Here is a 17,720-nt window from a genome sequence, read left to right as displayed (position 1 = left end):
ATCATCGATGAACCTCCTTATGATTGATGAACCTCCTTATGAGTGACTAAAATCTTTGAACAACTTTTTCTCAATAACGAAAAAGGCCCAGTGACTTGATATTGGGTCCGTCGCATGCTGGGGTAAAGGGCTACCAAGTTTGTTCAAATGAATGACCTTGACCTTCATTCAAGTCATAGCGTCAAATGGGCTAAAATCTTAAACAACTTCTTCTCAACGAATAACCAAGAGGTCCAGGGACTTGATATTGGGCCTGTAGCATGCTTGGGCAGGATGGGCTACTAAGTTTCTTCAAATGAATGACCTTGACCTACATTCAAGGTAAATTGGGTCAAATATGTTAAAATCTTTAAACAATGATTTCCCGATAGCCACCCCAGTCCTGATATTGGGCCAATAGTATGATGGAATGTAGAATTAGCTTAAATTAATAAACCTATCTAGCCAGCCTTATCTAATAATTGACAAATTTAACGAATACATAAAGTGTGAGATGAATTTTCTCACATCAACTTCACGCTGAGAGATTACATAAGATGACATGCACATGTGTTGTAAATATTTTCTAAGTCCAGAAAAGTTACAAAAAGTTATACATGAAATTTTCCAAGTCTAGAAAGGTACAAAAAAATTATATCTAAAATTGTCTAAGTCCAAAAAAGTTATCAAAAGTTACATTGATGAATTCTAAGTTTTCTAAAAGGTACAAAATAGTTATAACTTTTTATAACTTATTTTGGTATGATTCAGTCTTTAAAGCAAAACATGTATTATTGTATTGAGCAGTATATCAAAGTGTTTTACCTTATTAATAACATTGTGGTGGATGTATGTATTATTGTATTGAGCAGTATATCAGAGTGTTTTACCTTATCAGTAACATTGTGGTGGGTGTAATCTCAGTAGGAAGATGATATGAGAAAATTCATATCAAACTTCATTTATTTGTTTAATTTGTCAATTTTCTCACATCTGCTGAAGAATTTTTCTATGGACCAATGACCGGATTTTAGACATAATACCTGAGAGCTGACCAATGACCCGATTTTAGACATTATACCTGAGAGCTGACCAATGACCCAATTTTAGACATTATACCTGAGAGCTGACCAATGACCCGATTTTAGACATTATACCTGAGAGCTGACCAATGACCCGATTTTAGACATTATACCTGAGAGCTGACCAATGACCCGATTTTAGACATAATACCTGAGAGCTGACCAATGACCCGATTTTAGACATTATACCTGAGAGCTGACCAATGACCCGATTTTAGACATTATACCTGAGAGCTGACCAATGACCTGATTTTAGACATTATACCTGAGAGCTGACCAATGACCCGATTTTAGACATACCTGAGAGCTGACCAATGACCCGATTTTAGACATTATACCTGAGAGCTGACCAATGACCCGATTTTAGACATACCTGAGAGCTGACCAATGACCCGATTTTAGACATTATACCTGAGAGCTGACCAATGACCCGATTTTAGACATTATACCTGAGAGCTGACCAATGACCCGATTTTAGACATTATACCTGAGAGCTGACCAATGACCCGATTTTAGACATTATACCTGAGAGCTGACCAATGACCTGATTTTAGACATTATACCTGAGAGCTGACCAATGACCCGATTTTAGACATAATACCTGATAGCTGAACAATGACCCGATTTTAGACATTATACCTGATAGCTGACCAATGACCTGATTTTAGACATTATACCTGAGAGCTGACCAATGACCTGATTTTAGACATTATACCTGAGAGCTGACCAATGACCCGATTTTAGACATATACCTGAGAGCTGACCAATGACCTGATTTTAGAATTATACCTGAGAGCTGACCAATGACCCGATTTTAGACATACCTGATAGCTGATCAATGACCCGATTTTAGACATACCTGAGAGCTGACCAATGACCCGATTTTAGACATACCTGAGAGCTGACCAATGACCCGATTTTAGACATACCTGATAGCTGATCAATGACCCGATTTTAGACATACCTGAGAGCTGACCAATGACCCGATTTTAGACATTATACCTGAGAGCTGACCAATGACCCGATTTTAGACATTATACCTGAGAGCTGACCAATGACCCGATTTTAGACATTATACCTGAGAGCTGACCAATGACCCAATTTTAGACATTATACCTGAGAGCTGACCATAAGATCAAATTCTTATTGATAATTTCAATCCCTGAGGTTTCTCGGGCCGTTTGAATAGCTACAAGTTAGGAAGCTTTACCAATATATATCAAAGTAAGAATTATGTTAGGGTGCCTTGGTACATGATCTCTGCTGACAAGGTTTACACCACTTGCCCCTAGAACATAGGACTACTGGTGCCAAGATGTCAGTGGTTTTTTTTCTCCAAACATCCAAAACAACATAGTTCCTTTAATGGCATGATAAGCTAAACAACTGTTAGTTCAGGTTATTTTCATTGTTATAGGTTCCTCTGATTGTGGCCAGTCTGTGGCAGACGTTACTCGACTTGGACGACTTGACATCCTCCACCAACAGCATTATGACACTCCTGTCAACGATTATGTCTCATCCAAAGGCCTCTGTACTAGACTGGTAAGTTACAGTGATGAGATGTATTATCAATATTAGTACAACTAAACTATAGGAACAGGTAAATATGGTCAGTAGAATGTGACCCCATTCAAAGGTCATCAGAATGTGACCCGAGTCAAAGGTCAGCAGAATGTGACCCCAGTCAAAGGTCAGCAGAATGTGACCTGAGTCAAAGGTCAGCAGAATGTGACTCAATCTAAGGTCAACAGAATGTGACTCCAGTCAAAGGTCAGCAGAATGTGACCCCAGTCAAAGGTCAGCAGAATGTGACTCAATCAAAGGTCAACAGAATGTGACCCCAGTCAAAGGTCAGCAGAATGTGACCTGAGTCAAAGGTCAGCAGAATGTGAATACTACTACTAGGACAAAAGGTGGCAGTATAATGACAGATGTCTAGTACAGATAGTTATACTACTACTAGGACAAAAGGTGGTAGTATAATGACATGTCTGTAGTACAGAGAGTTATACTACTACTTGACAAAAGATGGCAGTATAATGACAGATGTCTGTAGTACAGAGAGTTAAACTACTACTAGGACAAAAGGTGGTAGTATAATGAAAGATGTCTGTAGTACAGAGAGTTAAACTACTACTAGGACAAAAGATGGCAGTATAATGACATGTCTGTAGTACAGAGAGTTATACTACTACTAGGACAAAAGATGGCAGTATAATGAAAGATGTCTGTAGTACAGAGAGTTATACTGCTACTTGACAAAAGATGGCAGTATAATGACAGATGTCTGTAGTACAGAGAGTTATACTACTACTTGACAAAAGATGGCAGTATAATGACAGATGTCTAGTACGGAGAGTTAAACTACTACTAGGACAAAAGATGGTAGTATAATGACAGATGTCTGTAGTACAGAGAGTTATACTACTACTTGACAAAAGATGGCAGTATAATGACAGATGTCTAGTACAGAGAGTTAAACTACTACTAGGACAAAAGGTGGTAGTATAATGACAGATGTCTGTAGTACAGAGAGTTATACTACTACTTGACAAAAGATGGCAGTATAATGACATGTCTGTAGTACAGAGAGTTATACTACTACTTGACAAAAGATGGCAGTATAATGACAGATGTCTGTAGTACAGAGAGTTATACTGCTACTTGACAAAAGATGGCAGTATAATGACAGATGTCTGTAGTACAGAGAGTTATACTACTACTTGACAAAAGATGGCAGTATAATGACAGATGTCTAGTACGGAGAGTTAAACTACTACTAGGACAAAAGGTGGTAGTATAATGACAGATGTCTGTAGTACAGAGAGTTAAACTACTACTTGACAAAAGATGGCAGTATAATGACAGATGTCTAGTACGGAGAGTTAAACTACTACTTGACAAAAGGTGGTAGTATAATGACAGATGTCTGTAGTAAAGAGAGTAAGATGAAGTAGTGGTTTGTGAGTATCAATTTTGAATACTGGAAAGTTTGTTTGAAAGTTAAGCTGATACATTTTGCAGGTTGACGACACCTTTAACTGAGCTTGTCCCCAGACTCTGGCCATTCCTGCGACACAACATAGCATCTGTACGGAAATCCGCTCTCCAAACCTTCAGCACCCTCCTTGACATAGAAAGTATTCAGGTATGTTTCGATACCCCTACAGATTGTCTTGCTGTCTGATTGTGGATGCACTGTAATAAGGGCCCTATATTGCCCCTGTGAAACGATTGTGAATAATTCATGAATAAAATATTCATGAATTATATATATTCATAAACAAAATTTATGAATATTCTTAAAATTTTCATGAAACTCATGAACTTTGAACTTCATTATTTTTTTTTCAAATACTGTTCATGAAGATTCATGATTTATGTAAGGAATAAGCTTTTCGTTCTTAAATCACAAATTCATGAATATTTATAAACTTTTCATAGATGAAAGTTTTCAGTATTAATACTGAGTACAGTATTTGGAATATAAAGTATATAGATATATAATATATACAGCAGACCTGTGTTTATAGTAGATATAGGGGCCGCGGTGGCCAAGTTGTTAAGGTGTACCGACACTTTATCACTAGCCCTCCACCTCTGGGTTGCGAGTTCGAAACCTACGTGGGGCAGTTGCCAGGTACTGACTGTAGGCCGATGGTGTTTTCTCTCGGTACTCCGGCTTTCCTCCACCTCCAAAACCTTCCACATCCTTAAATGACTGTGGCTGTTAATAGGACGTTAAACAAAAGCAAACCAAATAAATAAACAATTTTGGGTCATCTGACCCTTAGAACCATTGTGCTCCATTTGTCGTAATCTGCCGTGCGCCGTTAGACTTTACATTCAAAACGCTTCTCCTCCTTAAACCCAAAGTGGATTAAAACCAAATTTGGTGTGAAAAATCATGGGTGGAGGGCAATCATATTTTATATAAATGAGGCTGGTGTGACTCATAGGGACAGAGAGGTGAGGCCCCAAAACAACCCCTGGGGGCAGAGAGGTGAGGCCCCAAAACAACCCCTGGGGACAGAGAGGTGAGGCCCCAAAACAACCCCTGGGGACAGAGAGGTGAGGCCCCAAAACAACCCCTGGGGACAGAGAGGTGAGGCCCCAAAACAACCCCTGGGGACAGAGAGGTGAGGCCCCAAAACAATCCCTGGGGACAGAGAGGTTAGGCCCCAAAACAACCCCTGGGGACAGAGGGGTGAGGCCCCAAAACAACCCCTGGGGACAGAGAGGTGAGGCCCCAAAACAACCCCTGGGGACAGAGAGGTTAGGCCCCAAAACAATAATTGGCTGAACTTTTGCTTTAAAATGCAATTTCTCCTTAGTTTTGAAGTCAAAATGTCAAATGTCAGTGTCAGCTATAATTGGCAGATGTCTTATTGACAATTACGGGCATATATTGCTGTCCTGTCAGTGTTCTAGTCTAGTATGCAGTTATCAAATGGGCATGAGGGTGATATTAATTTTGTCAGCCCCGAAGCAACAACTGTTGCACAAGGGCTTTAGGGCAACAGTTGTTGCTTCGGGGCTGACAAAATTACTATTGCCCGAATTACCCCATTTGATAACTGTTTTATTATACCTTTACGTTTTTTTCTCTATATAAAAGGAGTTATTCGCTACCCTTCGCGGCTTTCAAACGTTCTGACAACGTTACAGCAGGGGTGTGACAGTTCGCCGTGTGACAGTTTTTTGCAAACTGTCACACGGTGTGATAGTCCTGGAAACACATGCGCAATCTTCTCGAGGCTGATAGTCAAATTATCACATTACTTTTATATAGAGAAAAAAACGTAAAGGTATAATAATCTGGTTTGATATGATCTATAGCTTCAAACAAACTGTTATCCCCACGCTGTCTGTTTTGTGATGTAGAAACTTTTGTTTGTTATTTACAGCACCCTACCAATGTCTGGCTCCCCCTAATCCTCCAGGACGCACTTCGTCATCTCATACAGCGCAGCCTTCTCGAGGAGCGACAGGATGTACTCGTCATGGTCGGTCAAGTTTGGTCAAAACTACTGTCCAAGGCACCAATAGATCATCTCATCACCATGGCTACCCCCTGGCTTGGTGTCTGGCTTTCTCTGTGTATGCAGCCTTCGAAGGTTCCTTTTGAGCCAGATTACCTAATCCAAGCAAAACATCGTGGAAGGGTAGGAACCTGTATGATATGGTAAACCTTCGGTTAGTTCCAACATGCGGATAGTTCAAACAATTTTTTTTATAGAAAAACAATAATTTTTTAGCTAGTAATGGTTGTTGATAAATGTCACTTTATATATTTTGGATAGTTCAAACTTGTCAAATGAAGAATGTAAAGTAAGATTTGAAAGCTCGAACTGCTATGACCGGCCAAGTAAAAATGACAAGACTTAAATTTGATCAACAGGCATGTTAAGTTAATTAGATTGTATGATCATTAGAGTGCGTCTGTGACAGAAAAAAAAATATATGTCACATATTTTAGCGTTAATTCAGTTTTTTTTAAATTGCAAAATGCACCACACACGAGACAGCATATATCGCCTATATTTAGCTCACCTGGTCCAAAGGACCAAGGTGAGGTTATACCATACCGTGGCGTCGGGCGTCCGTCCGTCAACACAATTGACTTCTTCTTCTGAACCGCTGATCAGAATTCAACCAAATTTGGTAGGAAGCATCCCTAGGTTGGAGGGATTCAAATTTATATATATGATGGGGCTGACCCTCCAGGGGCCTGAGGGGCGGGGCCGAAAGGGGTCCATTGGGCAATATTGATATAAACGACTTTTTCTCTGGACCTAAGCAATGTATGACATTGATATTTCAGTGGTAGCATCCCTAGGTGGCTGGAATTCAAATTTATACAAATGAAAGGGCTGACCCGCAGGGGGCCTGAGGGCTGGGCCAAAAGGACCATTTGGCAATATTGATATTAACAACTTCTTCTCTAGACCTAAGCAATGTATGGCATTGATATTTCAGCAGTAATATCCCTAGGTGGTTGGGATTCAAATTTATACATATAATGGGGCTGACTTCACAGGGGACCGGGGGAGGGGCCAAAAGGGGTCCATTTGGCAATATTGATATAAGTGACTTCTTCTCTGGATCTAAGCAATGTATGACATTGGTATTTCAGTGGTAGCATACCTAGGTGGCAGGGATTCAAATTTATACAAATGAAAGGGCTGACCCACCAGGGGCCTGAGGGGTGGGGCCAAAAGGGGTCCATTTGGCAATATTGATATTAACGACTTCTTCTCTGGACCTAAGCAATGTATGGCATTGATATTTCAGCAGTAACATCCCTAGGTGGTTGGGATTCAAACTTATACATGATGGGGCTGACCCCCCAGGGGCCTTAGGGGTGTGGCCAAAAGGGGTCCATTTGGCAATATTGATATTAACGACTTCTTCTCTGGACCTAAGTAACGTATGACATTGATATTTCAGTGGTAACATCTCTAGATGGCTGGGATTTAAATTAATACAAATGATGGGCTGATCCCCCCCAGGGGCTTCAAGGGCAGGGCAAAAGGGATCAGTTTGACTATATTGCTATAAAGGACTTATTGCATTTTTGAGACAAGTATGATCAAGAGATAAACACAGTCCTGATGTAAAAAATAAACCCAGGGGTCGTTCCCCACCCCCAAAGGACTTAATAGATAATAATAAATAAATCAGGTGAGCGATACAGGCCCTCTGGGCCTCTTGTTACAGTAGTGCTTTCGTAAACGCAACAGGTTATGTAGACTATGCTTTTAATGGATTAAACACACCATTCATTACAATAATATAGCGATAGTTTCTGATTAAAATAAAACACATAACCATGCGGAGACTCAATATTTACTTGTCTAACCTTAAAATAAAAAAAATGTTTAGTGTCACAAATGAAATGTGTAGTGTTTTGGGGCCTATAGCTACACAATGCCCGATCGGCTTTGCAATTAATTTATGGTTAACATCATAAATAATTATTGCGAAATGAAGAAAGTTTAATGATCAATTAACATTGAATTAAATAAAATTCTTTAATTTAAATTTACTTATTTATGAATGTGCCATTGTTCAGGCCATCGTGGTTACGTATCAGATTTACAATGGATGTGTTTGTGGCTAATGATTCTAATCTTTGCCGAGTTTTTGGCCAATACCGACTCGGATAGTTCGAACTCGCACTTACTTTCTGAAGCATAATTTCAAATAATTCGAACAGGTTTGTCAATATTTGATTATTTTTTGTTGGAACTTACCAAAGGTTTACCATTAGTGATATTTAGACATTTTAACAATCTATTGTAGAGTTGTCTTTTTAAAGCTAGCTATCAAATGCATTTGTTTGGAGACACTGTTTTCGTCCTCCAGCCTGAAGTGAATTGGCTGATGTTGGGTGTGGGGTATTGGACAATATAATACTAACCTCGGTGTTAGTACAGCTGATGTTGGGTGTGGGGTATTGGACAATATAATACTAACCTTGGTGTTAGTACAGCTGATGTTGGGTGTAGGGTATTGGACAATATAATACTAACCTCGGTGTTAGTACAGCTGATGTTGGGTGTGGGGACAATATAATACTAACCTCGGTGTTAGTACAGCTGATGTTGGGTGTGGGGACAATATAATACTAACCTCGGTGTTAGTACAGCTGATGTTGTGTGTGGGGACAATATAATACTAACCTCGGTGTTAGTACAGCTGATAGAAGGGTGTGGGGACAATATAATACTAACCTCGGTGTTAGTACAGCTGATGTTGGGTGTGGGGACAATATAATACTAACCTCGGTGTTCGTACAGCTGATGTTGGGTGTGGGGACAATATAATACTAACCTCGGTGTTAGTACAGCTGATAGAAGGGTCTGAGCAATAATCCTGTGAATATTTTCCCATCATGCTTCAGTTGGACGTTGGACGACAGCAAGTAAGTGGTGGAGTGGAGAAGGAGCAACAGGACTATATCGCTAGTACACACACACTCAACTGTGATGTTCATGAACGTGATGCTGCAGTAATCAAAGCAAGGATGCATACATCAAGGTGTAGTATCACTTCGTTTGTTCAAAAATACTGTAAAATCATAAATATTGAATCAAACTTTACTAATTATTGAAATGAAAATGGTCATCAATTGCAAATATACAGGTTTGGTGATGAAGTGGTCAGATACAGGTTTGGTGATGAAGTGGTCAGACACAGGTTTGGTGATGAAGTGGTCAGATACAGGTTTGGTGATGAAGTGGTCAGATACAGGTTTGGTGATGAAGTGTTCAGATACAGGTTTGGTGATGAAGTGGTCAGATACAGGTTTGGTGATGGAAGTGGTCAGATACAGAATTGGCGATGAAGTGGTCAGACACAGGTATGGTGATGAAGTGGTTAGACACAGGTTTGGTGATGAAGTGGTCAGATACAGGTATGGTGATGAAGTGGTCAGATACAGGTTTGGTGATGAAGTGGTCAGACACAGGTTTGGTGATGAAGTGGTCAGATACAGGTTTAGTGATGAAGTGGTCAGATACAGGTTTGGTGATGAAGTGGTCAGACACAGGTTTGGTGATGAAGTGGTCAGATACAGGTTTAGTGATGAAGTGGTCAGATACAGGTTTAGTGATGAAGTGGTCAGATACAGGTTTAGTGATGAAGTGGTCAGATACAGGTTTAGTGATGAAGTGGTCAGATACAGGTTTGGTGATGAAGTGGTCAGATACAGGTTTGGAGATGAAGTGGTCAGATACAGGTTTGGTGATGAAGTGGTCAGATACAGGTTTGGTGATGAAGTGGTCAGATACAGGTATGGTGATGAAGTGGTCAGATACAGGTGTGGTGATGAAGTGGTCAGATACAGGTTTGGTGATGAAGTGGTCATGGACGAGTACCTCACAAAGTCACTCAATTATGTAAGATCTCCTGTAACACTGATTTTTAGATGAATCTCCATGTTTGATATATTACAGATTACTCGGTGTCTAGTTACACTGATTTTTAGATGAATCTCCATGTTTGATATATTACAGATTACTCGCTGTGTAGTTACACTGATTTTTAGATGAATCTCCATGTTTGATATATTACAGATTACTCGGTGTGTAGTTACACTGATTTTTAGATGAATCTCCATGTTTGATATATTACAGATTACTCGCTGTGTAGTTACACTGATTTTTAGATGAATCTCCATGTTTGATATATTACAGATTACTCGCTGTGTAGTTACACTGATTTTTAGATAAATCTCCATGATTGATATATTACAGATTACTCGGTGTGTAGTTACACTGATTTTTAGATGAATCTCCATGTTTGATATATTACAGATTACTCGCTGTGTAGTTACACTGATTTTTAGATGAATCTCCATGTTTGATATATTACAGATTACTCGCTGTGTAGTTACACTGATTTTTAGATGAATCTCCATGTTTGATATATTACAGATTACTCGCTGTGTAGTTACACTGATTTTTAGATGAATCTCCATGTTTGATATATTACAGATTACTCGGTGTGTAGTTACACTGATTTTTAGATGAATCTCCATGTTTGATATATTACAGATTACTCGGTGTGTAGTTACACTGATTTTTAGATAAATCTCCATGATTGATATATTACAGATTACTTGGTGTGTAGTTACACTGATTTTTAGATGAATCTCCATGTTTGATATATTACAGATTACTCGCTGTGTAGTTACACTGATTTTTAGATGAATCTCCATGTTTGATATATTACAGATTACTCGGTGTGTAGTTACACTGATTTTTAGATAAATCTCCATGATTGATATATTACAGATTACTCGGTGTGTAGTTACACTGATTTTTAGATGAATCTCCATGTTTGATATATTACAGATTACTCGGTGTGTAGTTACACTGATTTTTAGATGAATCTCCATGTTTGATATATTACAGATTACTCGGTGTGTAGTTACACTGATTTTTAGATGAATCTCCATGTTTGATATAGAATCTCCATGTTTGATATATTACAGATTACTCGGTGTGTAGTTACACTGATTTTTAGGTGAATCTCCATGTTTGATATATTACAGATTACTCGGTGTGTAGTTACACTGATTTTTAGATGAATCTCCATGTTTGATATATTACAGATTACTCGGTGTGTAGTTACACTGATTTTTAGGTGAATCTCCATGTTTGATATAGAATCTCCATGTTTGATATATTACAGATTACTCGGTGTGTAGTTACACTGATTTTTAGTTGAATCTCCATGTTTGATATATTACAGATTACTCGGTGTGTAGTTACACTGATTTTTAGATGAATCTCCATGTTTGATATATTACAGATTACTCGGTGTGTAGTTACACTGATTTTTAGGTGAATCTCCATGTTTGATATATTACAGATTACTCGGTGTGTAGTTACACTGATTTTTAGATAAATCTCCATGTTTGATATATTACAGATTACTCGGTGTACTGTGTAGTTACATTACAAGAGATGTACCAAACTTTCCATCTGAGGCCGAGAAGCCTGTAAACTCCTTGTGTAAACTCTTCCTTTTCCACATGAACAACAAGTCGGCTATACAACGTTTTGTTGTTGGTCAAGTTCTATACTACTGGGCATCTGTACAACAGGTAAGTTTCACTTCCAAGATTCATTCATTGCAATTACTACAAAACATGCAAAATTCTGTGACTAAATCTTCAAATTCTAAAACATATTTGATGAACCTTTCAATAGTTTAATTAGACGCGCTGATCGGGTGTTTTTCCTGTGAGTCAGACTGTACTTGATTAACCTCTCAATAGTGTGATTACAAATGTAAGAATGTTCTGTGCAATACATGTTTGTCATTCAAAGGTAGATTTTATGAAGTTCTGCTGATTTCAAAAGTTATAAACATAACAAGGGTGAAAATTCAGATGAGGAAGCATGCAGATCTGTTTCATTCAGGGATTTATATAATTTAGCTGCCATTGAAATGATGCATTTATTAAGTTGAACGATTTTCACCTTTGACCAAAGGGTCATAAGGTTAATACAGTCAAGGCTGACCTTAGGTCAGAAAAAATGTTGACAATGAATAACTGCTAGATTTTTTTTGTCTTCTTTTTTGGTGCAAGTCTGAGATTCCATCAACATAACTAGCAGTTCTTCATTTTAGAATAATACATTGATAGAAATTGTATCCGTTTCTTTATTTAGAACTGCTCATGTACACCTGAAACCAGATCTAAGCTTCTGGAGTGCCTTAACGAAGCCATTTACTTTGACGAGATCGCTGCTTCTTTTACTCGCATGCAGTCTGACTGTCAGAACTTCATAGCTGGGCTCAAACAACAGGGCATAGACATGGATCCCATCATCCCTCCTGGGTAAAGCAGGGGTGTCTTTGTATTCAAGTTTATGTATATAGACACTTGTACCAGTAGAATTTAAATTGTTGTAGCATCATTTATAGCTCACCTGTGGTCCGAAGGGCCTGTGTGGTACCATGGTATCTGTCCATTGTCTATCTGTTGTCTGTCCGTTGTCTGTATTGTCCGTCTGTGTTGTGTCTGTTGTCTGTGTTGTGTCTGTCTGTTGTCTGTGTTATATGTTGTCTGCTGTTGTCTGTCTGTTATCTGTTGTCTGTATTATGTCTGTCTGTTGTCTGTGTTGTGTATGTCCATTATCCGTGTTGTGTATGTCCATTATCTGTGTTGTGTATGTCCATTGTCTGTTGTGTATGTCCGTTGTCTGTTGTGTCTGTCTGTGTCTGTCTGTTATCTGTTGTCTGTGTTATGTCTGTCTGTTGTCTGTGTTGTGTATGTCCATTATCTGTGTTGTGTATGTCCATTATCTGTTGTGTATGTCCGTTGTCTGTGTTAATTAAGTCTGTCTGTTGTCTATCAACATTTCCTATCAATTAATGCTTAACATATTATTAAGCAGCGGAGCAAATATGTACTAAATTTTGTCTTAATTTGATCTGAAGCATCCTTTTGTTTAAACGATGTGTGTGGACTCCTAGGGCAGGGTTGTCACTGTCAAGAGGTGCCAAAATGGGAGATCTTCCACCTAGGGATTGTTCAAAGTTGGAGATTTTGTGTGACAACATTTTTATGACATAAAATTGTTTTTATGCAGTAATTGTCATCATAGAATACTCCCATTTTTATTTTCATTAGTCAAACAGGATAAAAAATAAAATATTTTCAAGTATATATCTAGAGGTGATATGGTAAGTGATATTAAGAAAAAAGTTGCTTTTTGATGATCAGTAAATTAATATCTTAAGATTTAAGTGAAAATTCAAGCAAATTGATGAGAAATGTTTACCCAAAGTAGTTACATAGATATGTATTCATATTTAATATCATTTTTTTTCTAACTTAAAATTTATCAATCGTTTTATCTGGTTTGTTTGAATGAATGACATTGACCACATTCAACGTTACACGTGTCAAATAGGATAAAATCTTTAAACGATATCTTCTTAATAACCAAGAGGCCCATGGCAAGGACTTGATATTAGGCCAGTAGCAAGTTTAGGTGAAGGGCTACCAAGTGTGTTTACATGAATGACCTTGACCTACTTTCAAGGTTGCAGGGGTCAAATAGACTATAATCTTCAAACGACTTCTTCTCCATGAGCCAGAGGCCCAGGACTTGATATTTGTTTTATAGCATGGTTTGTGAAGGGCTACCAAGTTTGTTCAAATGGATGAACTTGACTTACATCCAAGGTCACAGGGGCCAAATAGGCTAAAATCTGTATACTACTTCTCAATCACCAAGATGCTCAGGGACTTGATATTGGGTCTGTTGCATGCTTGGGTGAAGTTTTATCAATGCTATGATAAACTATTTAAACAATGATTTTCTTGATAGCCAGGAGACAGGATATTGGGCCAATAGTATACTGGAATTGAGGCTTACTAATTTTCTTGAATAAACCTAGCTAGCCTTCTCTGATAATTTAATAAAGTGGCCATCAGCATTAGATAGTATCTGTATATAAATGACCTAGATTAACTTCAAAGTTGCTGTAGAATCAGGTGAGCAATTCAGGCCCATTTGGCCTCTTATGTTGATAATGTATCAAGGTTTAACAGATCAAAAGTTAGCTTCAACCTCTTCTGCATTTGTGTTGTCTTGTTTTGAATTAATGTCATACCTTGAGAACACTCAAACAGATTTGGATCATACTAAGTATTTCAACATGAACACAAAACTCTCTGAATAGATGTGGGTACATAAGACATTTACAGAATTAATACTTGTGTTGGTCATATGTTTTAATCACAAACTATCTGTATATATCACCAGGAGCATCCTGTCTGTGGAACAAGCCTCAGCACTAACCACTACTGTATATGACCAGGTCAAAGTCACCCTCAAACCAAACTCTCTACAGACGTTTGAGGATCGTAGAAAACAACTGCACTGCATTGTAGAACAGACAACACAAGAACTTCAAATTCTCACTGTCAGGTAACCAAACTTATTTAATATCCAGTAAGTCAGGGTTTCTGATATCAGTAAGTCAGAGTTTCTGATATCAGTCAGTAAGTCAGGGTTTCTGATATCAGTAAGTCAGAGTTTCTGATATCAGTCAGTAAGTCAGGGTTTCTGATATCAGTAAATCAGGGTTTCTGATATCAGTAAGTCAGGGTTTCTGATATCAGTCAGTAAGTCAGGGTTTCTGATATCAGTCAGTAAGTCAGGGTTTCTGATATCAGTAAGTAAGTCAGGGTTTCTGATATCAGTCAGTAAGTCAGGGTTTCTGATATCAGTAAGTCAGAGTTTCTGATATCAGTCAGTAAGTCAGGGTTTCTGATATCAGTAAATCAGGGTTTCTGATATCAGTCAGTAAGTCAGGGTTTCTGATATCAGTCAGTAAGTCAAAGTTTCTGATATCAGTCAGTCAGAGTTTCTGATATCAGTAAGTCAGGGTTTCTGATATCAGTCAGTAAATCAGAGTTTCTGATATCAGTAAGTCAGGGTTTCTGATATCAGTCAGTCAGAGTTTCTGATATCAGTAAGTCAGGGTTTCTGATATCAGTAAGTCAGGGTTTCTGATATCAGTAAGTCAGGGTTTCTGATATCAGTCAGTCAGAGTTTCTGATATCAGTCAGTCAGAGTTTCTGATATCAGTAAGTCAGGGTTTCTGATATCAGTAAGTCAGGGTTTCTGATATCAGTAAATCAGGGTTTCTGATATCAGTAAGTCATGGTATCTGATATCAGTAAGTCAGAGTTTCTGATATCAGTAAATCAGGGTTTCTGATATCAGTCAGTAAGTCAGGGTTTCTGATATCAGTAAGTAAGTCAGGGTTTCTGATATCAGTAAGTCAGGGTTTCTGATATCAGTCAGTCAGGGTTTCTGATATCAGTAAATCAGGGTTTCTGATATCAGTAAGTCAGGGTTTCTGATATCAGTAAGTCAGAGTTTCTGATATCAGTCAGTAAGTCAGGGTTTCTGATATCAGTAAGTAAGTCAGGGTTTCTGATATCAGTAAATCAGGATTTCTGATATCAGTAAGTAAGTCAGAGTTTCTGATATCAGTAAATCAGGATTTCTGATATCAGTAAATCAGGGTTTCTGATATCAGTAAGTCAGAGTTTCTGATATCAGTAAGTCAGGGTATCTGATATCAGTAAGTCAGGGTTTCTGATATCAGTAAATCAGGGTTTCTGATATCAGTAAGTCAGAGTTTCTGATATCAGTAAGTCAGGGTATCTGATATCAGTAAGTCAGAGTTTCTGATATCAGTAAGTCAGAGTTTCTGATATCAGTCAGTAAGTCAGGGTTTCTGATATCAGTCAGTAAATCAGGGTTTCTGATATCAGTAAGTCAGGGTTTCTGATATCAGTCAGTAAGTCAGGGTTTCTGATATCAGTAAGTCAGGGTTTCTGATATCAGTCAGTAAGTCAGGGTTTCCGATATCAGTAAGTCAGGGTTTCTGATATGTATGGTATATATAGAGGGCTTATTACTTTTTAGGTCACCTGAGGCGAAGTCGAAGTCTCAAGTGACCTATTTTAATCCCCTTTTGTCCGTTGCCGTGCATCATCCATCATGCAAACAATTTACATTTTTGACTTCTCCAAAACTGCTGAACCAAATTCAATGAAATTTTGCAAGAAGCTTCTATGGCTAAAGGTCAACTAGAATTGTGAATTTTATGGTGCCCAACCATCCAGGTGCCTGAGCGGCGGGGCCAAAAAGGTCAAATTGACTAAATAGATGGAAGGGTCTTAAGGTGTTCAACCAAAAATTGTGAATTTGATGACCCTGGGGTCTCACATTTGCCCCTGAGGAGGGGGTAAACTTTACTATAGTTTATATAGGGAAATCACATTTTTGACTTTTATTTGTTGTATTAGTATTGAAATTCATTCTAATTTGGTCAACATTATCAGCATGAGAAGACAGTTTGATGATATGCACATGTTTGTGGTGACTGCATGACCCCCTGGGGCTGATGGGGGCTAAAAAGGGTCAAATTGACAGAAATTTCAAAAATCTTCTTCTCAAGACCCTATTAAGGTAGAATCAAATACTCTTCATAGATAGAAGGGTCTTAAGGTGCTTTACCAAAATTGTGTATTTCATGACCCTGGGGTCATGCGTTTGCCCCTGTTGAGAGGATAAACTTTACTAAGGGGAAATATTTATATTATTTGTCTATTCCTACATTTGAGTATACTTTACTGATAAGTAACACCAACAGGTTTTGTCTCAGATGCCACAAAGGAATGAAGGTGTGATTTTTGCAAAATCTCAAGATGTCATGGTGATATTGGAACACGTTTTTGTGATGTCTCAAGATGTCATGGTGATATGGGAACACATTTCTGTGATGTCTCGAGATGTCATGGTGATATGGGAACACATTTCTGTGATGTCTCAAGATGTCATGGTGATATGGGAACACGTTTTTGTGATGTCTCAAGATGTCATGGTGATATGGGAACACATTTCTGTGATGTCTCAAGATGTCATGGTAATATGGGAACACATTTCTGTGATGTCTCAAGATGTCATGGTAATATGGGAACACATTTCTGTGATGTCTCTCAAGATGATCAGGGACCTGATATTATGGCCCTGTACTATGCTGGGCTAAATGGCTACTATGTTTGTTTAAATGAAACACCTTGACCTACATTCAAGGTTTTAGGGGTCAAATATGATAAAATCTTTAAACAACTTATCTATATCCAAGAGGCCTTTTGACTGTAGCATTTGGACTGAAATGAATAAGCTTGACCTACCTTCAAGGTCACAGTGTGAAATTTTAGAAGACTTTATCCAGTGATATGCTGGGATGAATGGCTGCTAACATTGGGTGTTGATAATCAAACAAATGACCTTAATATATTTGTCATGATCATTGAATCTTAAATCCACTTGTTGGATTAATGCCAGCTCAGTGATGATGGACCCAAAGGGATGATGCAGTGCTACAGTTAAAATTTTATTATTCAGGGTACAAGTTAGCCTTGCTAAAGCCGTTGTGATGTTGGACGTCCTGCCTGATAAACTCAACCCTGTGGTCCGGCCACTGATGGATTGTATCAAAAAGGAGAGCAACACTAGCATACAGGTCAGTTATCAATTGTACATAGGGGTCAGTAATCAATTGTACATACGGGTCAGTCATCAATTGTACATACGGGTCAGTCGT

General features: G+C 38.3%; 1 protein-coding gene across 1 annotated transcript in view; it reads left to right on the top strand.

Moving 5' to 3' along the window:
* The window catches only part of LOC117339270 (TATA-binding protein-associated factor 172-like), a 104,445-nt gene that overhangs the window by 37,239 nt on the left and 49,486 nt on the right, over positions 1–17,720 (top strand). Inside the window, exons 12-19 of the mRNA XM_033900773.1 lie at positions 2,479–2,606; positions 4,089–4,212; positions 5,972–6,229; positions 8,971–9,107; positions 11,505–11,679; positions 12,251–12,420; positions 14,357–14,521; positions 17,522–17,639. Coding sequence (XP_033756664.1) covers positions 2,479–2,606; positions 4,089–4,212; positions 5,972–6,229; positions 8,971–9,107; positions 11,505–11,679; positions 12,251–12,420; positions 14,357–14,521; positions 17,522–17,639 — 1,275 coding nt within the window. The remainder of the gene's footprint in view (positions 1–2,478; positions 2,607–4,088; positions 4,213–5,971; positions 6,230–8,970; positions 9,108–11,504; positions 11,680–12,250; positions 12,421–14,356; positions 14,522–17,521; positions 17,640–17,720) is intronic.

The sequence above is a fragment of the Pecten maximus genome, chromosome 1 (assembly GCF_902652985.1).
Source record: "Pecten maximus chromosome 1, xPecMax1.1, whole genome shotgun sequence".
NCBI lineage: Eukaryota > Metazoa > Mollusca > Bivalvia > Pectinida > Pectinidae > Pecten > Pecten maximus.
Note: the sequence above shows the minus strand (reverse complement) of the source record. Positions and strands in the feature narration are given on the sequence as shown.